The sequence below is a fragment of the Canis aureus genome, chromosome 23 (assembly GCF_053574225.1).
Source record: "Canis aureus isolate CA01 chromosome 23, VMU_Caureus_v.1.0, whole genome shotgun sequence".
In the NCBI taxonomy this organism is placed as follows: Eukaryota; Metazoa; Chordata; class Mammalia; order Carnivora; family Canidae; genus Canis; species Canis aureus.
The window spans coordinates 25,434,673-25,460,999 of NC_135633.1; the positions used below are offsets into that span (position 1 = coordinate 25,434,673).

Here is a 26,327-nt window from a genome sequence, read left to right on the forward strand (position 1 = left end):
GCTGAAGGCAAACACTTAACGACTGAGCCACATGGGGGCCCCTGGACTAAATCATGTTTAAAACTCTTTCTGGTTCTAACATACTGTGCACCATGTTTCTGGTTACTGCCAGGTCTTTGTTGGTGGTGCTGTCCTGTCTGCCTAGAATGCCTTTCCTTTCTCTCTGTGTGTTTCCAAATCCACCTGTACTTAAGGTTCTAGCCCAAGGCTGATGACTTGACTTCTAGAAGTATTCTGATCTACACTGATGTCTTCTTTCCTTGCCTTTGATGGTTTTTTTTCTGTGTTCATTTATAAATTTATCAACTTTTTCGGAAACACCTTTTGTGTGCCAGGCACTATGCTATGCTTGAGGATACCAAGATGGAGAAGGCGTGATAATTGCCTTCACGGAGTTCATGGACTAGCATGAGAAGAGAAAGACTGATAAAAAAACATGTCACAGGTGCTGTGCTAGGCAGTAGGTGTGGTAGGTAAATCAACGAGGAAGTGGCAATTCATGTCCTATCTCCTCTTCCCTGCTAGACTGGTAAACCCTTAGCAGCATGGCAGTAGAAATCCCTTGCTTCCTTAAAGTAGTAATCATAGCTTTGTTTTGTTGTGTTTTTTTTTTCTCCCCCTCCTGTGGGTCTCTCCCTATAGACACTTGATATATGTTTCTTGTTTCCAGGGGTTTTCTTCTCTAGAGATTTTTGGCCAAAACCAAGATCTTATTGAGGGATTGAGGCATGTGTGACTGAAGTTTAATCTTGGATGTCTGACCATTTATCTTTGGACTATGTTTAAGGCATATAAAATGAATAATAGCATAGTGTAGTAGGAAAAAAGCATAGTAAACAATACACTTGGGTTCTAGACTAGGAGTAGCAGATTTGTTTTACCTCACACACAGCTGAATGATAATAGATGCTTAGAAGGCTGTGTTGAGGAAGATTCTGAGACCAGGGCTCAGCAGGTGGGTGTCAAAGGCAAAATAAGATACTTAGTGTTAGGTCCTGTGCCAACTGTTTAAGTACATTATCTAATTTAACATCAAAACCTTACTGTAGCTACTATTATGGTTATCCCCATCCTACAGATGCAGAAACTGAGGTATAGAGAATTTAAGTAACTTGTCCAGTGTTATACAGCTAGGTATGTGACAGAGCTAGTGTTCAAATCCAAGATGACTCCAGCACCTGTGCTCTTAACCACTCTGGGTGGTGTGAGTACTGTATACTTCTAATATTGTCCTACATTGGATATTTCTACTACTTAAGTATGTGACGTCATTTACAGAGATAATTTGGGGTCATGTATTTGTCTGTCTCCCATGAGATTAGGTTCTCCTTGAAAGCCCTGTCCATCCTTATATCCATGGTGCCTGGCAAAGAGTATGATTCAATAAATGCATGAAGATATGAATTCATAAAAGATTTCAACCTCTCTGTACCTCACTTCTCCATCTGTAAAATGACAGGTTTGGACTTAGATGATGTTTTAGAGATCTCTTGCAACTTTGCAAGTCCTGGATCCCAGTATTTTACCTGGCCTGTTTCCTATAGTTCCTATCAGGTATTCAGGTACTATTTTATTTCTATCAGGTAAATACTAGTGAATGACAGAGTGAGTGAAAGTATAATTATTGTGTTTTTGGTTTTGTTTCAAGATTATTTATAATAAATTAAGATTATTTATAGTGAGCATGTGTGTGAGCGTGAGCATACAAGCAGTAGGGGAACAGGGAGAAGCTGACTCCCTTCCCTGCTGAGCAGGGAGCCCAATGCAGGGCTTGATTCCAGGACCCCAGGATCATGGCCCATGTGAAAGGCAGATGCCAAACCTACTGAGCCATCCTGGCACCCCATATATAATTATTGTTAATAATCTATGCTAATAATATTAAGTTGAGAGAAGAAAAAAAATGGTAATAGGGAAGTTGTAGACAAAAAGGCCCACATTTAACCCTTGACTTTTTAATGCAGAGAGTCTCATACTTGGGCAGATACCCTGTCTGCAGACAGTGTATCCCATTTGGTTTCCCATTCACCTATCCCCAGCTCACTCTTGCTTTTTGCAAGTCACTTCTTGATTAGGCTTATATCTTAATAACTCATCTATTTTCAGAAGGAATTTAAATTGTCATCTGGTCAATAAAATGGGATAGGAGAGAGAGAGGAAAAGATGAAGAGGAATGTTCTAACTCCTTGAATGCAGAGACTGTTTTTCTCTTTACATTCCTCAGTGACTTACCTACCCACTGCTTGGCACATAGCAGACATCAATATATTTATTAAATAAATGATACGGGCACCTGGGTGACTCTTGATCTCAGTTCAGGTCTTATTCTCAGGGTTATGAGTTCAAGCCCTGTGTTGGGCTCCATGTTGGACTTGGGGCCTACTTAAAAAAAAAAAAAAATGTCATAATTAAGAATGTTTGTAGGTGTGGGTTATGTTCAGGAAAAGGTAAGTATTGACTTGATAGCAAAGGTTACCTGATGTGGGGATCCCACATCAGTGGTTTAGGGCCTGCCTTCAGCCCAGGGCTTGATCCTGGAGTTCCAGGATCGAGTCCTGCATCAGGCTCCCTGCATGGAGCCTGCTTCTCCCTCTGCCTGTGTCTCTGCCTCTCTCTCTCTCTCTGTCTTTCATGAATAAATAAATAAAATCTTAAAAAAAAAAAAGAAGGTTAATTGACGCTTAACCGTCTGTTCTGGAAATAACACAATAGCACCTGATAGCATTTGCTTACAAACTGCTTATGAAGCATTTCCATTTGTAATTAATGCCATATTGCTCCTTACCAGTGAGTCACAGACACAGAATCTGAGGACTTGCTCTCTGCCCCATAGTACCGGATATAGATTTCTGTCGGCACTTACCACGTTGTATTGTTTGTCTCCCCCATTGGGCAATGAACTTCTGGAAGGGACAGCTATATTATTTTTCATCTCTATATTCCTAGCACCTAATCTCTCACAGTGGCTAGCATAGAGTAGATATTCAAATGTTTTCTGAGTTTGAATCTTAAATCTAGTCCATCATCCTTGTCGAATATCTTCAGCAAGTGATCAATCCCAGTCTATGTTTAAAACCCTCTAATAGTAGGGAGCTTTTCTCCTGTTTTTTTTTTTTTTTTTTAAGATTTTATTTATTCATGAAAGACACAGAAAGAAAGAGAAGCAGAGACACAGGCAGAGGGAGGAGCAAGCTCCATGCAGAGAGCCCGACGCAGGACTCGGTTCCGGGACCCCAGGACCATGCCCTGGGCTGAAGACAGGCACCAAACTGCTGAGCCACCCACGGATCCCCTTTTCTCCTGTTTTCATCCTGTTCCCTCTTTGAATACCTCTGTTGCAGTATTCTTCAAATTGGGCTAGAATTTTTATTTCTGTAGCTTCAACTTTTTAGTACTTGTTCCTTTTCCCAGATCCTGCTTCTCTGCATCTTTGACTCATGGAAGCACATACAAGCACAGGCACTGCCAGAGAATGCCTCTGGGGTGTGTAGGTTCAATCTGGGGTGGGGGTGGGGCTATTTGTCCTGAAAGCCTACTCCATGAAAGCCAACCCAAGATAATCCATCTGGTGTCATTCCTTATCTCCACTTTATTTGTATTTTCCCTTCTTGGAGTAGTTTGTTATCTTTTTGCTCCTCAGAGGAAAATCTGTAGGTAAACATAAACTCATTAGTTCTCTCTAAAGTACAGCTTTCCCAAGGGGATGCTGAGTTATGGCCATGGGGCTTTTGTCCCTGAGCAACTAGGGAGAAACGGTGGGGAAAGAAGCAGGGAACTGGAGGCAGAGAGCATAAAGCATAAGCCTGCCAAGGTTTGTGTTCCCTCTGTTCTCCTTCCCCTTTTCCAATAGGATATTCTCAATAACTTAATGTGTCTGTTACTTAAGAGGACTCTAATGACATTTTACTCCTCATTGCCCATAGGCTTGAGCCTCAGCTTTTCTTGAATCTGTCAGCACCCAGCAGAAACAGTTTTTCTCCTTCTATTCTAATGATAACAATAGCTAACTTTTTTAGTGCATACTATGTACCAGGCACTATAGTAAGCATTTTACATGGCGTTAGCTCTTTTAATTCTTTTTAATGCTATTATGTTAATTTCTAGGTGAGAAAAACCAAGGCACAGCTAAGTAATTTTAATTTACTCAAGATTGCATAGGTTGTAAGTGGAGGTAGGATTTGAACCTGGCTATAGGACTCTATGATCTCTATTACTGGTGTCTCTATAACATGGACTCACTATTTTTGAACTTCACTACATCTTTATTGAGTGTTTAATTATGCCAGATACTTTGTTTGGTCTCGGGAATTCATAAATGGATAATGAGACTATCTGCTCCAAAAGAGTTAATGGTCTAGTGGGAAAAGGAACCCATCAACTGATAATGACAGTATGTGTTATGAGTAGAGTTATACAAGGTGCCACAGGTACATGGATGGAGTGCCTACATATATTTGGGAGAGTTAGGGAAGACTTCAGAGAGGATATGACGTTGGGCTAATTCTTAAAGGAGAGGTAAAAGTTTACCATATGAATAGGAGGCCAGTTGACACCAAGGTGAGTAAAAATCATATATGTGAAGAGATGGAGGCAAAGAATCTCTAATCCTTTTTTTTTTTTAAACTGTTGAGCCTTTCTTTTTTTTTTTAATTTTTATTTATTTATGATAGTCACAGAGAGAGAGAGAGAGAGAGAGAGGCAGAGACATAGGCGGAGGGAGAAGCAGGCTCCATGCACCGGGAGCCCGACGTGGGATTCGATCCCGGGTCTCCAGGATCACACCCTGGGCCAAAGGCAGGCGCTAAACCACTGCGCCACCCAGGGATCCCAGAATCTCTAATCCTTGAGCAACTATTCTTCACTACTAAAACATTTATTGATAACTGCTTGTTTTGTACAAGGCGCTGTGTTAGGCACTTGGGTTGAGAGAAAGGATGCTAGATCATGTTTGTAGCTTTCAAGGAGCTTACAGTTCTGTTAGAAAATAGGACATAGGAGCTTACAGTTCTGTTAGAAAATAGGACATAGGGCGTTTAGCACCGCCTTCAGCCCAGGGCCTGGTCCTGGAGACCCGGGATCAAGTCCCACGTTGAGCTCCCTGCATGGAGCCTGCTTCTCCCTCTGCCTGTGTCTCTGCCTCTTTCTCTCTCCTCTCTGTGTTTCTCATGAATAAATAAATAAAATCTTAGAAAAAAAAAAAAAAGAAAATAGGACATGTAGTTCAGTTACAAAGGTAGTGGCTATAATTATAAAATAAGAGGTCCTAATTACCTTAACAGTAGAAAAAGCAAAGTACTATTGGGGAAGTAAATCCCTTCTCATTGATAGAATTAGGGAAGACTTCATGGAGAGGGAGACTTCTGAGCTGGACCTTAATGGATGATTTAAATATCACTAGAGAGAGAACATTAGGAATAAAGCTCCCAAGTAAATGTGAAAAAGAAGGATGTATTTGGAGATCATCAAGTAAGGGAGGACTAAGTGCTAGATCTAGAAACATAGGTTGGGACCAACATGAGGTTGATTTTGAATGCCACGCTGAGGAGTTAAGATTTGTTTACTCATTGCTTCAGTCATCAGTTATTGAGTGCTTATATATGCTGCAGATACTGTGCAGGGAGCACAAAGATGAAAACCTGGCTCCTACTCTCAGGGGGCTAATAGTCATGTAAGGGAAGATAGACATGGAAACAAATAATTATGGTATAGTGTAAATGGGTGTCATACCGTGGTGACCCAAAGGAGGGACTGATTAACTAACTCTGCTTAGGGGAATCATTAAAGACTTAGCAGAGAAGGTTCTTAGTTCTTAAGAATTAAATTTGAGTCCAATAGATAAAGTCTATGAGATAGGAATAGTGGTCCAGCAAAATGAAAAGCTATACAAAGGCTTCCAGGCATTAAACAACATAGAATATTCTAGGAACTGAAATAATTTGTATATAACTGAAGTATAGGCTAAATGTAGGGGGATAGCAGTGATAAACGATCTGAACACGTTAGATCAATGTTAGATCATTCTAAGGAATGTTGAAGTCTGATAGAAATGTAGAAGTTATTTTTGGAGGGATCAGGTTGAGAAAAGAAGAAATTAGTTGGGAGTACTTGAGTAGCTAAAACATAATGAGGGTCTGAGCAAAAGCAAAGGCAGTGAAGGTGAGAAAAAGTGAGCAGCTATAAAAAATACTAGTGCTTCCACTTATTCTTTGTGCTTTCTGTACCTCTCCTTTAATCCACTCACATATTCATCAAGCGTTTATTAAATATGTAATCTGTATTGCTCGTTCAATCTTTCTTTCTTCAAATACTGTGCGTACAATAGACAGGCATTTTTCTTGGTCCCAGTAACTCTGCAATGAACAAAACAACCAAGGTCGTTGCTCTTGTGAAGTTTACTTTCTAATGGGTGCATGCAGAACAAAATAACTGCAAATGATGATAAGTCCTCTGAAGAAGGTAGGGTGATATGATGGAGAACAACTAGGAAAGGTTATGAAAAGCCTCTAAGGTGATATTTGAACCAACACCTGAATGAAGAAGACCTAGGAATTTGAAGATTTGGAAACAGACATGTGTCACATGGAGGGAGAAGTACAAATCAGTGGGAATGAGTTAGACACATCTGGGGACCAAAGTGAAAGCCAGTGTGTCTGAATCAAGGAAAATAGTACCAATGAGGTCAGGGAATTTTGGCAGAGCCAGATCTGTTAAGGTCTCATAGATGCCACTAAACCTGTTGAATTTTATTGAGTGTACAATGAATAGATTTTGGATGGTTTGAAAGATGAAAGTGAGGTGAGCTGGTGTGCATTTTTTTTTAAGATTTATTTATTTATCTTAGACTACATGAGTGAACGCAGAGGAGGAGCAGAGAGGGAGAGGAAGAGAATCTCAAGCAGAGCCCAAGACTGGACTGGATCTCTAGACCCTGAGATCCTAACCTGAGACCAGTGCTTAACCAACTGAGCCACCTAGACTTCCCTGCTGGTTTGCGTTAAAAAATACCTTTCTGGCTGCTTTGAGAAGAATGAATTGTAGAAGGACATTCAAGGAGAACAGTTAGGAGACTTGCAGTAGTTCACGTGAGAGATGATAGCATTGGAGGTAGGATAGCAGAGATGATGGGGAAAGTGGATGAATTTAGAATATGTTTTGAAGTAGAGCCTACAGAACTTGCTTGTGGATTGGATACTAGGTATAAGGGAGATACTCAAGCTTGACTTTCAGATTTTGGGGACTTTTGCTTTGACTTGACTAATTGGCGATACCATGCAAATAGAAGGGATCAGGGGAGAAGTTTTAGGGGGAGGGGAGAGGAAATATGAAAAATTGTTTGGCCATTCTATGTGACTTCATCTCCACTGTTTGTTCAAAGGAGAATTAGTATCTATTTCCAAAGCATGTGCTTTATTTCTAGTGCTAGGTGTGAAGTATGGAGGGGATGCTGAATGAGTAAGGCATTATCCTTGTCGTCAAAGCTGTAAAATGTTAAGTAACATCCATCTAACATTTATTGAACACATATGGTGTACCAGATTACAGGCCAGTTCTTTGGGCCTGTAATTTTTTTTTAAGATTTTATGTATTTATTTGAGAGAACACACATAAGAGCATGAGCAGAGAGGGGGCAAAGGGAGAGAGAATCCCAAGCAGACTTCGTGCAGACCCTGAGATCATGATCTTAGCCAAAATCGAGTAAGATGCTCAACTCTTCAACTGACTGAGCCAGTCAGGCACTCCCAGGCTAGTTCTTTGAAACACAAAAGTGAATAAGATTCAGATGATCCTCGGACCCACTTCACATCCAGTAAGATTGCTGAATGGGGGAAGATATTTGCAAATTATATATCTGATGAGGAACTTTCATTCAGAATATATAAAGAACTCTTACAGCTCAGCAAGAGAAAGATAAATAATCCAGTAAAGACTGGACAGATGATCTGAATTTGACTTTTTTTCCCAAGAAAATATACAAATGGCTAGTAAGCGCATGAAAATATTTTAAACTTTATTAGCCATCAGAGAAATGCAAATCAAAACCACAGTGAGATACCACTTCATACCCACTATGATACTATAATAACAAAATAAGTGTTGCCAAGGAGGTGGAGAAAATGGAACCCTCATAGGCTGGTAGTGGAAATGTAAAGTGATGGAGCTGCTGTGGGAAATGATTTGGTGATTCCTCAAAAGGTTAAACATAGAGGTACCATATGACCCAGTAATTTCACTCCTAAGATAGATAACTTGAGAAATAAAAACATGTGTACACACAAAAGCTTATGCATAAATGTTCACAGCAATATTATTCATAATAGCCCCAAAGTAGAAACAACGCAAATGTCTATCAACTGATAAATGAATAAATAAAACATATAGCCACACAATGGAACATTACTTGGCAAGAAAAAAGAGTGACCTACTGATACATGTTAGAACATGGATGATCCTTGAAAAAACATAGTGTCTGAAAGAAGCCAGTCAAAAAAAACTGCAGTTTGTATTTCATGTATTTGAAAGGTCCATGAGACACCTGGGTGGCTCAGCAGTTAAGCATCTGCCTTCAGCTCAGGGTGTGATCCTGGAGTCCTGGGATCGAGGCCCACATTGGGCTCCCTGCATGGAGCCTGCTTCTCCTTTTACCTATGTCTCTGCCTCTCTCTCTGTGTGTCTCTTATGAATAAATAAATGAAATCTTAAAATAAAGAAAAAGAAAAAAAAAAAGGTCCAGAAAAGACAAATCTGTAGAGATATAAAGTAGACTAGTAGTTGATCAGGTCTGAGGGTATGAATGGGGTGTTGGCAAATGAGAATGAGGTTTGTTTTTAAAGTGATGGAAATTATTTAAGATAAGATGATTGTACAACTCTGTAAATATGTGAACAATCATTCAGTGGTCCACCTAAAATAGATGCTGTGCCTCAAGAAAACTTTTTAAAAAAGATTCTTGACCTCAAGATGATTAGAATCTAGTTATGGAAATAGACTCAGAGACAAGTATAAAAACTAATAAATGTAACTTTGGAGATATGTGTAAATTGCAAATTTCTGCAGAAGAGAGAAGAATCACTCCACCTGAGGAGATCTACCAGAGCCTAAGCATCTTGAGAGTGAGAGCTGTTATTTATCATTGTATCCCCAGTCTAGAACTTACCATATGTTTGTTCATCTAACAGTTGTTGAATAGATGTGTGAATGAGTAACAGTGGAGAATGTCTGTCTCATAAAGGAGGTGATAGAAATGAACTAGGTGATGAAGGGGAGGAAAGAATTCTAGGGAGAGAAGATGGCACGGGACAAAGCACTAAGCGATAAAAGGAAGGGCATGTTAGAATGATAGGTGGTTCTCTGTGGCTGGAGTGTAGGCCATTTGGTGGAGAGTAGTGAGGTAAGTATCTGGTTGAACCAGATTATGAAGTACCTTGTGTATCATACAAAGAAGTTTGGGCTTTAACCCAAAGGCAATAGAAAGTTATCAAAGTCTAAGTAGAGGGGGATCCCTATGTGGCTCAGCGGTTTAGCACTTGCCTTCGGCCCAGAGCATGCTCCTGGAGTCCTGGGATCAAGTCCCACATCGGGCTCCCTGCATGGAGCCTGCTTCTCCCTCTGCCTGTGTCTCTGCCTCTCTCTCTCTTTCTCTCTCTCTCTCTCTCTCTCTGTGTCTCTCATGAATGAATGAATAAATAAAATAAAATAAAATAAAATAAAATAAAATAAAATAAAAAGTATTATGTATGGCAGATTTGAATACTAAAAAAAATTCATTATTTAAAAAAGAAAAAACAAAGTCTAAGTAGAGGGTGATGAGGTCAATTTTGTGTCTGATAAAGAGAACTGTGGCTGCTGTCATATATGAATCTGTTCTGGCAAGATTAGATTCAGGGAGATCACCTGGGATGTCACTGCAGTACTCTAGTAAGAGAGAGCAAGGGATAAAGTCTGAACTAAAGAGGTGTGGCAATGAAAAATTCAAGGAAGATTCCATAGGTGGGTAGATGCGATTAGCAGATGAATAGTCCAAACTCTAAAGGAGTTCATACAAAGGATCGTTTTTTGCTCTGAAAGGGTTTCTGTAAGAGGTGGCACCTGGATTGGATCTTATTGGTAAAAAGGTATAGAGTGCATGGGAGGCTGGAGTGCACGTAGGAGAAAGTAAGAGAGGGCCAGGTGGGGAAGAAGCTAGTCTGAAAAGTAGGAATTTGATGGGAAAGGACTTGAAGAATCAAAGAATGTTAGGCGCCCCCAAATTTGATAATTGTTGAGTGGGGAAAAGGTCATTAAATTATTCCTTCTACTTTTATATATATTTGAAACTTTTCATTAAAATGCTTCCCAACTCAGCTGACCTAGAGAATAAGCTGGCCTGGAGGACGGGTTGGCCTTGCCAACTCAGCTGGCCTGGCTTTCTGATGATGGTAGGAGAGGTGGTGTGATGGACAGGCAGCAGCCATAGCAGTTGTTACCACTAGCATCTACTTTCACTTTCCTGCTCAAAGTGTGCTGTCTATATCAGGTCTCCTTACAGTTTGGCCAAGCAGATCCAACGTCTGCGTGATTCCCAGCTGATTCATGAAGTCTTTTTTTAAAAGCGAGGTGGTTGCACTTTGATTTATTGGCCTTGAAATCTTGGCAAGGCTACGGAGTTGAAGAAGCATGTGAATGAGAGGAGAATGGAGAGCTACAAATATGGAGAGCCTGTGAACCTTTGTACTTGTTATCCTAATCACCCAGTGGACCAGAGCATCTGTCCCCACAGGATAGAAGAGGCAGCCAGCCTGGTGTGCTGTATTCCTACCAGGTCCAGGAACTAGCTAATCTCTTTCTTTGGGCTTACATAGTATTTTGTTTTAATGTCATACTATTTTATGTTTAATAGTTTGTTGTGTCCTGTTTCCTCCCCTTCCCTGCCCCCTACCAACGTGAATACCTCACCACAAAGGTTGGGTTTATTCATCTCTAATTTTTGTGAAAGAATGAAGTCTCTAGCTGCATGGTTGATCAGTCCCTGATTTGGAAGGATCAGTTGGGACCTCTGAAATTCCAGTTTGCCTGGTAGATGGGGTTCAGGAGTTTAGGACCCTTTGTAGTTAGCAGGTACTTGAAGCTAGTACAAGAGGCCATCCCCTGACTGATTAATATTCCTGATGCATGCCTGTGGTAGTCACTTGGTGAAGTTTCATTGATTTAATTTGGTAGCATCCTGTTAAATCACACCTTACCATATTGAAGGCATTTTGTTTTTAATTCTATGGTAACTAAGGAAACTGGCAGTTTGGAAAGCCATGGTATTACAGTTGACTCCAAAGCTTTGGAGTTAGACAGATTTGGTGTGAATTATTACAGTATTTTAGCTTTAAAGGACATTGAAAATTACTTAAGCCACCCCCTCATTTTATATATGGGGAAATTGAGGCATAGAGGAAATTCCCTGTTCATTGATATATAACAATTAAATAGCTATGCTAGATTACTAGGACCTCAACTGCTCTTTTCTTCACTGAGAAAGATAATCTTTGCCCTAAAGCCATTTTTGGGGGTGAAAAGTGGGAATGAGATAAAACCCAAGGAAACAAGACATACCTTATGGGGTATGTTCTACTGGCTATCTCACCCAGCATGTTCTCCTGTTGTTGGAAATCTTTTGGGGAAATGAGTGTCTACAGTGTAGCAACAAAATAATCTGCCTTTTCTTTATTCTTTTTATTTTTTTTTATTTTATTTTTTTATTCTTTTTATTTTTTTAAGATTTTATTTATTCGTGAGAAACACGGGGAGAGAGAGAGAGGGGCAGAGACACAGGCAGAGGGAGAAGCAGGCTCCATGCAGGGAGCCCGACGTGGGACTCGATCCCGGGTCTCCGGGATCAGACCCTGGGCTGAAGGCGGCACTCAACCGCTGAGCCACCCGGGCTGCCCAATCTGCCTTTTTCTTTTCTTTTCTTACGTGTTTTATTTTCCTTCGTAACACTACCAGAATTTATTTCATATATAAATATATGTTTATTTACATGTTTATTATCCGTTTTCTTATTAGAAGGTAAATTTTATAAGGGAATAGACTTTGTTTTATGCTTGTCTTGTGACTGAATGAGTGAACAAACAAATACTAATTGGCTACTTTCAAGATGCCAGGTATATGCTTCTCATGCCTTTGGTGTTTGCAGGTCAGTGACATGTCTGTTTATTACTTTGGGTGTGATCATTCATTAATGTATCTAAACCTTTCTAGAACACAGAATACACATTATTGTCAAGTGATTTTTCCAATGACATTATAGTGCTCATATGAATAGAGTGAGGCTACCTTTTTTTTTTTTTTTTAATATTTATTTATTCATGAGCGACAGAGAGGGAGAGAGAGAGACAGAGACACAGACCGAGGAAGAAGCAGGCTCCACGCAGGGAGCCTGATGTGGGACTCGATCCTGGGTCTCTAGGATCACGCCCTGGGCAGAAGGCAGCGCTAAACCACCGAGCCACCCGAGGCTACCTTTTATGGTGGATTTAGGCTGTGAGATTTAGTGTGAACTTAAACCTCATGCCGTTTGGTCAAATAGGCCCAGGAGAGAATAGAATCTTAGAAGCTGTAGAGCAAAGTGACTTGGCATCTGGGGAGAGAACACTTGGTTCATAGCTGTGGGGAGACAGCAGGACCCAGAGCTGACTTATCCATTAGACAGTGCCCAGGGACCCACAAAAATGTCTTAATTTCCTTTAAGAAGAAAAATGTGAATACAGTCTAGCTTGGATTATACATCTTTATAGCAATATAGTCATAAAATATATTTTTGTGTGTCATCCTTGCAGAAGGGCCATGCTGATCTTCTCTGTATGATTCCAATTTTAGTGTATGTGCTGCCCAACTGAGCACTGTATTTAAAAATATATATGTATGTATTTTTTTTTTAATGGAGTAAGGGGCCCACAAAGGCAGAAGTACCTGGGCCCCATGAAAATCATAATGTGACTCTAGGAGGATTTTGTGACTAGCCATTGATTTGGTCGTTTAAGGCCCTAAGCCCTGTCTTTGATTTTACCCATAAGTTCTGTGACCCTTTTGCCATCACTCTTTGCAACTGTGATTTTGAATGAGTCATTTCTCTCCTTCATATATCATCTGTGCCTTCTGTAAAGTAGAAACAATTGTGCTCCGGGCTGAGTAAATTCATACTTTTAAAACAGTCTAATCTTTTTTTTTTTAAGATTTTGTTTATTTATTCATGAGAGACCCAGAGAGACAGGCGGAGACATAGGGAGAAGCAGGCTTCCTGTGGGGAGCCTGATGCAGGACTTGACCCCAGGACCCAGGGATTGTGACCCGAGCCAAAGGCAGATGCTCAACCACTGAGTCACCCAGATGACCCAATACAGCTTAATTATTTTATTTTTTATCTTTCTCCTCAAGAGCAAGAAAAAAACTTTCGTTCATCTGTGCATCCCCATGCCTAGCCCTGGACCTGCACATTTAGAACAACAGTACCTTTTTTTTTTTTTTTAGAACAACAGTACCTTAAGTGAGAATTGAGTAAATGTATAAATATATCAAACATCATAGATAGTTTTGAGGTCTAATTTATATGTTTGCTTTATGTTTATGTGCTTATATTTATAGTACAGATACAAAAATCTTCCATGCCAAAAAACTACACCTAGACATATCATTTTTCAAACTGTAGAAAATCAAAGATAGAAAATCCTGAAAGAAGCCGGAGGAAAAATCACTGTACCTACAGAGGAGCAAGGATAAGAATTAAATCCAACTTTTCCTCAGAAACAATGCAAGTAAGAAGAAGTAGAATGAAATGTTTAAAGTGTTGAGAAAAGGGGCACCCAGGTGGCTCAGTTGGTTAAGCATCCAACTCTTGACTTTGGCTCAGGTCATGATCTCAGGCTTGTGAGATCGAGCCCCGAGTTGGGCTGAGGGCTAGGTGTGGTGCTTGCTTAAGATTCTCTCTTCTCCCTCTGCCCATCCCCTCTCCACCCTCCCCCTCCCTCATATATTTTCTTAAAAGAAATGTTACTTAGAGAGAAGGAAAATGATAGAAGTCAGAAACTCAGACCTACATAAGGGAAGGAAATACCAGAAAAGGAATATGTGAATATAGAATAGAACATTTAGTTGTTCTTTTTTTATGAATGATTATGAATTTTATATTTTTAATTTCAGTGTTTCTGTGTTCATTACTAATACATAGAAATATATATTTGGAGTGTGTTTATATTGTATTCTACCATGTTACTGAATTCTTATTCTCAGATTTTTTTCTTTTTATAGATTCTTTGGGATTTTTTTTTTTTTTTGGAAGGTTAAACTTTTATTCAGCAAGGCTCAAACAATTGTATGCTAATTTCCACAGCTAGGTTGCACCAAAAATGACTTGAAAATTCCCTTTTGGTATCCCTGAAGAACTGGATTCCTGTTATATAGGCCTTGTTCTTTCTTTAGACCTTGTTCTTTCTTTAGACCTGCAAAAATATATGTACAATTGACTTCAACAAGTGATTTATTCCCCTTTCTCATATTTAGAAATCCCTTACGATCCCTCAGACAGTTCCTTCTGGAGCAAGATTCCTTGGGATTTTCTATGTAGAACATCATTCATCTGCAAATAGGGGCAGTTTTAATTCTCTCCAATTTGTGTGCCTTTTATCTCCCCTTATTGCCTTATTATGCTGGCTAAAAACTTCAGTATTATATTGAATAGTAGTGGTGAGGGTGGACATACTGACATTGTTTCTGATTTTAAAGGGAAAGCATTTAGTTTTTTAGTATTGAATATAATTTTAGGGCAGCCCCGGTGGCTCAGTGGTTTAATGCCACCTTCAGCCCAGGGCATGATCTTGGGGACCCGGGATCGGGTCCCATGTCGGGCTCCCTGCATGGAGCCTGCTTCTCCCTCTGCCTGTGTCTCTGTCTCTCTCACTCTCTGTGTCTCTCATGAATAAATAATAAAATCTATAAAAAATATTTTAAAAAGAATATAATTTTAAGCTATAGGATTTTTGTAGATGTTCTTTTTAAACTTTTAATTGATCTAACAGTAGTTTTTCAAAATAATAATACCAACACTGTATTTGATTATGTATGCATTTATGTGTCTATGTATAGTGTGTGTATGTAGATATGCTTATGAAAAAGTGAAATAAATGGCAGCAATGAAACAAAGGATGAGAGGGAGGAACTAGGATTATTTTGTTATAAGGTACTCATATTGCCCATGAAGTGGTATAGTATTATTTGAAAATGGACTTAATTAGTTGTTTATGTATACTGCAAACCCTAGGGCAACCACTGAAATAAAAACAGAAGTAAAAGTGATAAGCTAAGAAATGGGAGAAAATATAATTATATAAAATTCTGCATTAAAATCACAAAATCTTGGGAATGCCTGCGTGCTTCCAACTCTTGATTTTAGCTCAGATCTTCATCTCAGTTGTGAGTTCAAGCCCCATGTTGGGTTCCACCCAGGGCATGGAGCCTACTTAAAAATCATAAAAGCTTGGAAGACAAAAACAGGAGCCAAGAATAAGGACAACAAACAAAATATTAACAAATATAGTAGATATTAATCCAACTATATCAGTAGTTACTTTGAACATCAGTGATCCAAATGCACCAATTAAAGATTGTCAGAGTGAATAAAAAACAAGATCCACTATATATTGCCTATAAGAACCCCATTTTAAGCAAAAGGACACATATAAATTAGAAGTAAATGAATGGAGAAAGATATACCATACTATATTAATCAAAAGAAAGCAAGACTAGCTGTATTTCAGAAAGAGCAGACTTCAAAATTTATTTATTTTAGAGGGAGCATGTGAGGTCGGGGAGGGGGCAGAGGGAGAGGGAGAAAAGCTCAAGCAGACTCCCCACTGAGTGTGCAGCCTGGTGGAGGGCTGGATCTCATGACCCTGAGATCATTACCCAAACCAAAATGAAGAGTCAAGTGCTTAACCAACTGAGCCATCCAGGTGTCCCAACAGAGCACATTTCAGAGAAGGAAAGTTAATTAGGGATCAAGAGGGGCATATGTAGTGATGAAAGAGTCAATCCTTCAAGAAGACATAGCAATCCTTACTATGTATGTGCCTAACAAAAGGTATCAAAATATGTAAGGCAAAAACTGATAGAATTGAAAGGAGAAATAGAAAAATCACAAATATTCTAGTTGGAGAGTTTAACATTCCTGTGTCAGAAGCAAACAGATTCAGGAGGCAGAAAGTAAATACGTAGCTGTATTCAGTAACACCATCAACCAAGTGGATATAATGGACATTTGTATGCTGCTTTATCTGACAACAGCAAAATAGAGACATTCTTCTCAAGTTTATATGGAACATTCACCAAGATAGATGACCAAGTGGGCCATAGAACACAATTTAACAAATTTAAAAGAATAGGAATCATACATTGTCTCCTGTCAGAGCATAATGGAATTCAGGTAGAAATCAATAACAAAGACAAAAAATCCGCAAATACTTAAAGACCAAACAAAATACTTTTCAATAACACATGGATCAAAGAAGAAATCTCAAGAGAAATTTAAATATATTTGAGCTAAATGAAGATGAAAACACAGCTTACCAAAATTTGTGGGATACAGCAAAAGCCACGCTTAGAAGATAGGACAATCATTTGGGTTGGGGCCCATGCCTGCCAAATTAGACTGTTCCTGGGGCAGCTTTGGCTCGTTGAGGCAACAGACCTCTACTAGCCCCAGTGACAGTGGCTGTGTTTCATGATGAGGTGGAGATCAAGGACTTGCAATATGACAAAGTCTTGGAGACATTTCTACCCCTGCCCATGTGGGTATAACTTGTGCATTACCAAAGAAGATTTGGAGCGTGGGAAACACATGACCATGTGTCCTAGTTGCTTTCTCATTATAAAAGTGATTTATGACAAGGATCAGTTTATGTGTGGATAAACAGTCCCAGCCCCTTCCACTCACAAAGAATTAGTTAAATACTGGAGATTTTAGGATCCAAATCCTGAACATTTGGGAATGAGCCAAGCAGGAAAAATAAAATGCAAGTTACTGGTTTCTTCAAGAGAACAACCATTCTGTAGTTGGCTCTTCCATTAGAGTGTGGATCCTTGCCATTGGGTGCTGAGTTCATCTCCAATTAAAGAAGCAAGTCCACTACTTGAAAAAATAAAAACATTAAAAAAAGTAAAATCAATCACTTAAGGATCCACATTTGGAAACTAGAAAAAGAACACATTAAAACCAAAGTAAGCAGGAGAAAAGAAATAATGAAAAACAGAGCAGAAATCAATGAATTAAAAAAAAGAGAAAATAAAAATCTAATCCTTTGAAAGATTGATAGGGGCACTTGGGTGGCTCAGTGGTTGAGCATCTACCTTTGGCTCAGGTCATGATCCTGGGGTTGTAGGATTGAATCCTGCATCAGGCTCCCTGTCGGGAGCCTGCTTCTCCCTCTGCCTATGTCTCTGCCTCTCTCTGTGTGTCTCTCATAAATAAAATCTTAAAAAAAAAAAAATTGATAAAGCTAGTAGATTGGCAGCCAGGCTAACTAAGAAAAAAAAGAGGACACAAATTACTAATAAGTGAAAGAAGGGACTTGTTGAGAAAAATACAAATTAGTGTCTTTCATGAACATCAATGTAAAAATCATCAGTAAGATATTAACAAATTGAATCTGACAGTGTATAAAAAGCATCATACACCATGACCAAGTGGGATTTATCCCAGGTGTGCAAGTTGGTCCAACATTTGAAAATCAGTTAATGTAATCCATCACATCAACAGGTTAAAGAAGAAAAATTACATAAATGTATGAATAGAAATAGGAAAACCTTTTTTTTTTTTTTTTTTTTTTTTTTTATGATAGGTACACAAGTGAGAGAGAGAGAGAGAGAGGCAGAGACACAGGCAGAGGGAGAAGCAGGCTCCATACACCGGGAGCCCGACGTGGGATTCGATCCCGGGTCTCCAGGATCACGCCCTGGGCCAAAGGCAGGCGCTAAACCGCTGCGCCACCCAGGGATCCCTTGATAAAATCCCATACTATTTAAAATAAAAATTCTCAGAAAACTAGGAATAGAGAGGAACTTCCTCAACTTGATAAAGAATACAAAAAAAGTTACAGCTAACATCATACTTGATGGTGAGAAGATTAAAGCTTTCCCATAAGCTTAGGAACAAAGTAATGATGTCCCCTCTCCATGCTTTTCAAAATCATTAGTCCTAACTAATGTAATAAGAAAAGAGAATAAAATCTATACAGATTTAGAAGGAAGAAATAACATCTTTATTCACAGATGACATAATTGTCTGTGTAGAAAATCCAAAAGAAAAAAAAAAAAAAAAACCCTCCTGGAACTAACTATTTGATTATAGCAGGGTTTCAGGATAATATAAATCTAGCAAGGTTAATAAAAAAAAAAAAGCCGGTTGCATTCCTATGTTTCAGCAATGAACAAGTGTAATTTGAAATTAAAAACACAGTACAATTTAGCTCTATAGATACTAACAACTCTAGCAAAATGTTTATCAGACCTATGTGAGGAAAACTGTAAAGCTCTGATCAAAATATTAAAGAAGAACTAGGATACCTGTGTGGCTCAGTCAGTTAAGCATGACACTCTTGGCTTTGGCTCAAGTCATGATCTCAGGGTTGTAAGATTGAGCCCCGCACTGGGCTCTGTACTCAGACTGGAGTCGGCTTGGGATTCTCTCTCTCTCCCTTTCCCTGCCTCTCTGCCTGCTCTTGCTTGTTTGCTCTCTTTCAAATAAATGAATTAAGCATTTAAAAAATAAAGAAGAACTAAAGAAATGGAGTGATATTCTATGTTCAGGTATAGGAAGACTCAATGTTATCAAGATATCCGTTCTTCCCAACTTGATTTATGCCAACTTGACAATGCCTGTCAGAATCCCAGCAAGTTCTCTTGTGGATATTGACAAACTGATTCTAAACTTTATATGGAGAGGCCCATATAGAGAGACCCAGAATAGCGAATACAGTATTGAAGGAGAAGAAAACTAAACATTCTATTATAATGCAATCCAGTAATTGTGCTCCATAGTGTTTCCCCGTAAGAGTTAAAAATCTGTGTCCATCCAGAGACCTGCACACAGATGTTTATAGCAGCTTTATTCATAGTTGCCAAATATTGGAAGCAAGCAAGATGTCCTTCAGTAGGTGAGTGGATAAATAAACTGTGGTACATCCAGATGGTGGAATATCTTTGTGAATATTATTCACTAAGAAGAAATGAACAATCAAACCATGAAAAGAGACAGGATTTTTAGGACTGTGAAACTATTCTGTATGATAATTGAGTGTTGCATACATCTCTTTATACATTATACATTTGCCCAAACCAGTAGAATATATAACCGTAATGAGCTTTAAGGTAAACTATGAACTTTGGGTAAAATTATGTGTCAGTGTAGGTTCATCAGTTGGAACAAATGTACTACTCTGGTGGGGGGATATTGTTAATGGGGGAGACTCTGCATATTTGGGTGCAGGGGACATGTGGGCAATCTCTATTTTCCATTCAGTTTTGCTATGAGCTTAAAATTGATCTCAATAGTTTACTTTTTAGAAGTGGACAAAGGATCTGAATAAACTTTTTCTCCAGACTCCTCTGGAGTCATATATAAATGACCAATAAACATAAAGAAAGGTGCTCAGCATCATTATCCTTCAGAGAAATGTAAAATTGGAAATACATTGTGATACTATTTCCCACTAACTAGAATGCTTTTATCCAGAAGAGAATAACAAATGTTGAGGATGTGGAGATATTGGAACTTTCATACAATGCTGATGGAAATGTAAAATGGTGCATCTGCTATGGAAAACAATTTGGCAGTTTCTCAAAAGGTTAAGCATAGAATTACTATATGACCCAATGATTTTACTCTTAGATATATATGCTCAAGAGAAGTGAAAACATGTCTACACAAAGACTTGTAGATGAATGTTCATAGTAACATTATTTGTAATAGCCAGAAAATATAAACAACCCAAATATTCAGTAACTGAAGAGTGGATAGATAAATGTGGTATGTCCATACAGTGCAGTATTGTTTGGCAACAAAAAAGGGAATATGTGCTATAACCTGATGATCATTGAAAACAGTAAGCCAAGTGAAAGAAGCCAATCACAGAAGACCACCTATTGTATGATCCTATTTATATGAAACATCTAGAATAGGCAATTTATAGATAAAGTCAGAAAGTCAATTAGTGGTTCCTTGGGCTAGGGAAGGACGGAGAGGGAGTGCTAACTGGTATGTGGTTTCTTTTTGGGGTGGTAAAATGTTCTAAACTGAAAAGTGGTGATGGCAGCACTACTCCATATACTAAGAATCACTGAGTAATACACTGAATGGGTGAATTTTATGGTATGTGAATTAGATCTCAGTAAAGCTGTTAATAAAATAATCAGGTGCATAGAAGTATATGACAAGGACAAGTTGTCAGTGTGAGTGCTGGGGTGCAATAGCAGTGCTTCTCAAACTTTATATGAATTACCTGCTTGTCTTATTTAGTGTGGCTTCTGATTTAGAAAGTCTGGAATAGAGTAACATTCTCTTGTTCTAAATAAGCTCTCAGGGTACTGATGATGCTGGGCTGTGGCCCATGCTTAGCAAGGTGGTAAAGGATGTTTGTTTCTTCAGTAAATGGGGTCAGTCTAAAGAGCCTTTGAGGTTTTAGATTTTGTAGGAAGGCATAATGTGGTTTGGTGGAAGAGAGGGGCTTAATGGACAAGGTAACCAACCTGTGTAAAGACGTAGAGACCACAGGGACGCCTGGGTGGTTCAGTGGTTGAGCGTCTGACTTTGGCTCAGGTCATGATCTCGGAGTTCTGGGATCGAGTCTCACATCAGGCTTCCCTTGAGGAACCTGCTTCTCCCTCTGCCTGTGTCTCTCATGAATAAATAAATACAATCTTAAAAAAAAAAAAAAAAAGACTTAGAGACCACAGAGTGTCTGATATTTGTGGGGGACAAGAGGCTTGTTTGTGGCATTATAAGGGTGAGTCCCTGAGTCTTGCACCTGAGCATTTTGTTTTTTTAATGACGTTTTCTCTTATTCTCTGCCTGATATGTTTGGTTTAACTTCTTTCAAATCTGGATTTAGGTAGATTGGCACTACTAGGGGCCTTGTGAGCTTCTATGAGGGGAGTGATTGGTTGGCAAGAAAACATTCTATGTGTGGGTCTTGGGAGTGGAATGTGGGCCCATCAATCAGTAACTGTGCCCAGAGAGCCTCCCTAATTAGCTGCCTGAGCTCTGGACAAGGCACAATCAGACTGACTTACTACTTGGGCCCAGATGAATAAACTCATTAATGAGGGAGCAAATAAAGATGTATTTCCAGATGGTACAGGTTAATTATAGCTATAGTTGACAGCTTTCCTTGTTTTTTTCCACTTGCGCTGAGAGACCAGTATGGATGTTAAATAATCATTTGGTTCGGTGGCAAATATTAAAGCCAAATCATGTCTCTACTCCTTGCATCCGTAGTACTCCATGAAGTTCTAAACAGTCTTCTAAGCCCAGGTCTAGTCTCAGCCTTAGTATTTGCCCTACTGAGGTGTTTTCCCTGAGGCTCCAAAAGCAGCCCTGTACTACGTTTCATCAACATTTGGTTCCCCAGCCTTTCCTGGTACTTTATAAAGTGTTTCCACTCTCAAGAAGAAAAGGCAATGAAATCACTTGGTCACCTTGAATCTTCTTACTGTCAGAACTCCACAGTGAAGTCAGAAGTCTTATTCTCTGTTTTCTAGACAGAGAGACTAAGGTATGTATAGATAGTAGCACGCTTGACCACACTCTCATGAAGAAGCATTCCGTGGCTGGCTCAGTTCTTTGGATCTTAGTTTTCCCTTCAGAGGAGGGATGGAAATGTAAAATGGTGCTTGTCTTGCTTCTTTGAAGATGTAGTTGTGTTGTTTCTTTTTGTTCTGACATGTAGTTTTTAAATGTGGTTTTCTGGGTGCCTCCTGCTGTCAAATGAATACTTCTTTCCCAGATGCTTGTTGAGTGTTTTTCAAGTGTTTGTGTACACTCCCATTTAAGCATCTCCATCTCCAGGTGGGGTGCTGATTTGTCATCATACTTACTGTATTGGAGAGAATTCTGTTCAATTCCTGTAGTACTCACTGAGTGCTTAGTCTAAGTTCAGCTCTGTTCTATTTTCCTTGAAAGATACAACACAGTGTATTCTCCTTGGCTCTGTGGGATCTTCCAGGTTTATGGGTTGGGAGTAAGATAGACAGAAGCAGGCCAGGACTAGGGTGAAGCAAACAAGGCACTTTCAAGGTCATGTATATGGAGAATCAGTACCTGACAATGAGTGCCACCTTAAATTTTGAGCCTTAGGTCCCTTGCTTATCTCCACCTTAATCTTTAATCCTGGTCCTGGCCTTAAGAAGCAGTTACATTGGGGCACCTGGGTGGCTCAGTCAGTTAGGTGTCTAACTCTTGGTTTTGGCTCAAGTCATGATCTCTGGGTCCTGGAATCAGGCCCCACATTGTGCTCTCTGCTCAGCAGGGAGTATGCTTATCCCTCCCTCCCTTCCTCCCTCCCCCTTGCCCTACCTGTGCAAGCATGCACGCTCTCTCTCAAATAAATAAATCTTTAAAAGAAAGAAAGAAATGTGGTCCTTAATTGTCTGCTTAGATACTGCCCAGATGGGCATTTTCATTCCTTTTTTTTTTTTTTTTAAGATTTTATTTATTCATGAGAGACACAAAGAGAGAGGTAGAGACATAGGCAGAGGGAGAAGCAGGCTCCTCGCAGGGAGCCTGATATGGGACTGCAGCCTGATGTGGGACTCAATCCGGGGACCAGTATCACGCCCTGAGCAGAAGGCAGACACTCCACTGCTGAGCCACCCAGGTGTTCCAGCGTTTTCATTTCTTATATCCACTTGTCCTGAGATATTCTGGGACTTCTGTCATTCTAGGAAGATGAAGGCCTGAGTTTGGACACATGAATACATTCTATGAGGCATTGTGTAAAGTAGGAAAAGGGAGGAGGTGGTTGACTTCATTATCCTGATTGGCTGGGTGAAGGCTTGAGATACCCCCCCTCCCTTTTTTTTTTTTTTTTTTCCATGAGAGACACATATAGGCAGAAGGAGAAGCAGGCTCCCTACAAGGAGACTGTTGTGGGACTCATTCCCAGGACTCTGGGATCATGACCTGAGCCAAAGGCAGATGTTCAACCACTGAGCCACCCAGGTGCCCCTCCCCCCCTTTTAATTAACTTGGCTGGGACATATAAAAATCAAAAAGTCCTCCTTAAATAGTGATGGGAGTACACAGTATACACACATAAAGGGTGCTTGGTAAATATGTGCTGATTTGACTCAGTAGGAGAGTTCTGCCCATTTTACTTCAAACATTCTGTGTAAAGTACTTTTCTGAACTTATCATAGGAACATTGGGAAATTGGGCCTTGAACATCATAAGTACTAAAGGAATATTTGTTAGTTGATTCGTTTGACTGAGGCCTTGTCTCTTTTCTCTACATCAAGAAACATTTTCAGCTCAGGTCAATGTGATGTTTTTGACTTATGTACTGACACTTGGTTATGCTTTTGTATGGCTATAAGGAAGTAGAAGACTTGAGTCCTGAACTCAAAGAGTTTAGTATAGAGCAGTTTAGTACAGAGTAGTTTTCAGTTGGAGGCAATTTTCATCCCACAGGGGAGATTTTACAATGTCTGTAGACTTTGTTGCTTCTGTGGAGATAGATGCTTTTGGCATCTAGTGGGTAGAGGCCAGGGATGCTGCTAAAATATCCTACAATGTACAGAGAGCTCCTCATCCCAGCAAAAAATTATCCAGCCCCAAATATCCCTAGTGCCAAGATTGAGCAGCCCTGCTCTAAAGGACAAGACTAACAGAACCAGAACTTTGAAATTGGAAGATCATACTGCTAGTAGCAGAGCAGGGACTAAAACTTAGTTTTCCCTAGCCTAATGTTCTGCCTGTTGCCAGGGGGCCATTTAGAGTCAAAGACATATGATAGAATATTTTATCTAGCTTCATCTCCCACTAATCCTAATTCATACTTTTTGCTCTAGCCATACTCACTTATTCGTATGTGGTACAACTTTATTCCTTTGATGTTAGTCCCTTTGCATGGAACACATTTCTCTCATTTCTTCATCTGGATAATATTTCACATCTCCTCCAGGAAGTCTTTGCCAGTCTATAACACTGCAAATTGGATCAGAAGCCACTTCTTTATTTTTCCATAGCTAGTCCTCAGTATATAACAAAGACATTTTATGTATGTATGTGTGATTTCCCAACTAGGCTGTGAACATCTTAGGAGTTAGGTTTACTCTCCTGTCCTTATTGCTTAGCACAGATATGCAATATACTGTCAGTCATAGACTTGAGACTAAGTGGTTAGAGAACAGAGAGATCGGTAGGAAGTAGAGTATCGGGGAAGGCTTCAATAAAGATTGTGACAGTTGAAGATTCTCTTTTTTTTTTTTTTGAAGATTCTCATAATTCCTTGAAGATAATGATGAATATATGAGCACCTTCTGTTGGGCAGGCACAGTTCTAAGACATTGATCGATTTTTTTGGTGTTTTTTTTTCTACAGGTTGATATGTCAGACCTCTCCCCAGAGGAGCAATGGAGGTAAGTATGACAGTGTGGGCACCTCAGGCTGGGAGCTGTAAATTAATCCTTCTAAAAGAGTTGTATATCTACCCTTTTGCTTCCTTGTCTGTGGGGAGGCAGTGACTCTTGACCAGTAGGAGAGGTCATTTGGGATCTTTTCCAGTACTTGGGTCACTCCTGGGTGGCTCCTTCAGTTCTGGGGAGTAAGTAGGTAATTGCACCAAACTATTTATCTGAATTTGAATACTACTAGTTCTGCCATTTCCTATTTATGCTATCTTGGGCAAGTTACTTGATTGCTTACTACCTTAGTTTCCCCAGTTTGCACAATGAAGGTTACAGTAGTACCTACACCTTATAGAGTTGTGAGGATTAATATACGTGAAATTCTTGGAACAATACCTGACATGTGGTAAGCTCCCAGTAAGTGTTACTTGCTTTGCATATGACTATCATCATTATTAACATCATCATTATGCATGAAACAGAGCAGAGAACTCTGGCTGGAAAATGGGAATAGCATCTTCTGATCTCAACTCTACTACTAACTTGCTTTGTAACTAGAGTGAGTCAACAGATACCTTATTATCCTGATTACTTATTGTAGAGCTTTCAGAGTGCTTCAGCTCCACAAGCTTCACAGAGTAGCTGACCAATGAGTTGAAATCAGCCACGTAAACTTTATTAGTAGTCCAAAACCCCCTTCTATTAGATTATAAAAATAGAGAATGGCAAAGATACCAACTTATATGACAAACCCAGCAAGATTTTAGAAAACTTTAAGTTTAATATGCACCAGTTGTGTACTTCAGCTATCAAAACTTTCCAAAATTTGGAAGATGTTCATAGAAATATGCTATCTGCTTAGGGAGATACGGTGCCACTGTCCTCTGCTTCACTGAGTCCATACTGATTTTGTTGTAAATGCTGCATATTAAGAAGATCTTCAGCTAGATAACATCTAGAAGAAGGCAACCAGGATTAATGGTTTTCATATTATGTTATACGAATGGCATTTAAAAGATCTAGAACTGTTAGCTTAAAAGGGCACAGAAGAGTGATGGTAGGAAGAGGATTATTTTTGGTTTTGTTTTTTAAAAATAAGATCATGATAAATCTTTGAAAGAGCAACAGTGGGAAAGAAGAGTGAATATGTCCTTTGTCGTTCCAGAGCATAAGGTTAGGTCCAGGAGATTAAAGCTATAGAAAGATAGGTTTTGTTTTGTCATTAGAGACATCATTAATAATTGTAGTATACTGAGATGTAGTGAGCTCCTACCCTTAAAGTGCTGGAATTTTATTCCTTCATAAGCACACTTGAGTACCTACATTGTGCCAGACACATGGTTCTCTAATTACTTTAAGAGGTGTATGTTCTGGGATGTCTGGGCAGCTCAGTGGTTAAAGCGCCTGCCTTCAGCTCAGGGCATGATCCCAGAGTCCTGAGATCGAGTCCCACGTTGGGCTCCCTGCATGGAGCCTGCTTCTCCCTCTGTCTGTGTCTCTGCCTCTCTCTGTGTCTCTCATGAATAAATAAATAAAATCTTAAAAAAAAAAAGAGGCATATGTTCTTAGCCAGTGGAAGTATTCAAACAAAGATTGTAAAAACAAAAAAACAAAAAAATAAAGATTGTAAAGATGTTTGCATTGGGTGGGAACCTGAACTAGGAGTTGTTCTCTGGTCTTTTCTCCAT

The 26,327-nt window shown here is 39.4% G+C and overlaps 1 protein-coding gene, 1 non-coding gene and 1 pseudogene across 2 annotated transcripts in view; 2 read left to right on the top strand and 1 right to left on the bottom strand.

Annotated features, from left to right (window-relative positions):
* The window catches only part of RNF121 (ring finger protein 121), an 84,348-nt gene that overhangs the window by 6,043 nt on the left and 51,978 nt on the right, over nucleotides 1–26,327 (top strand). Inside the window, exon 2 of the mRNA XM_077866831.1 lies at nucleotides 24,614–24,651. Within this exon, the coding sequence (XP_077722957.1) occupies nucleotides 24,614–24,651 (38 nt within the window). The remainder of the gene's footprint in view (nucleotides 1–24,613; nucleotides 24,652–26,327) is intronic.
* LOC144295607 (U6 spliceosomal RNA) lies at nucleotides 12,763–12,870 on the bottom strand. Its single transcript, XR_013362690.1, has one exon. It is a non-coding gene; the product is annotated as a U6 spliceosomal RNA (small nuclear RNA).
* LOC144295536 (diphthamide biosynthesis protein 3-like) lies at nucleotides 16,434–17,138 on the top strand (annotated as a pseudogene).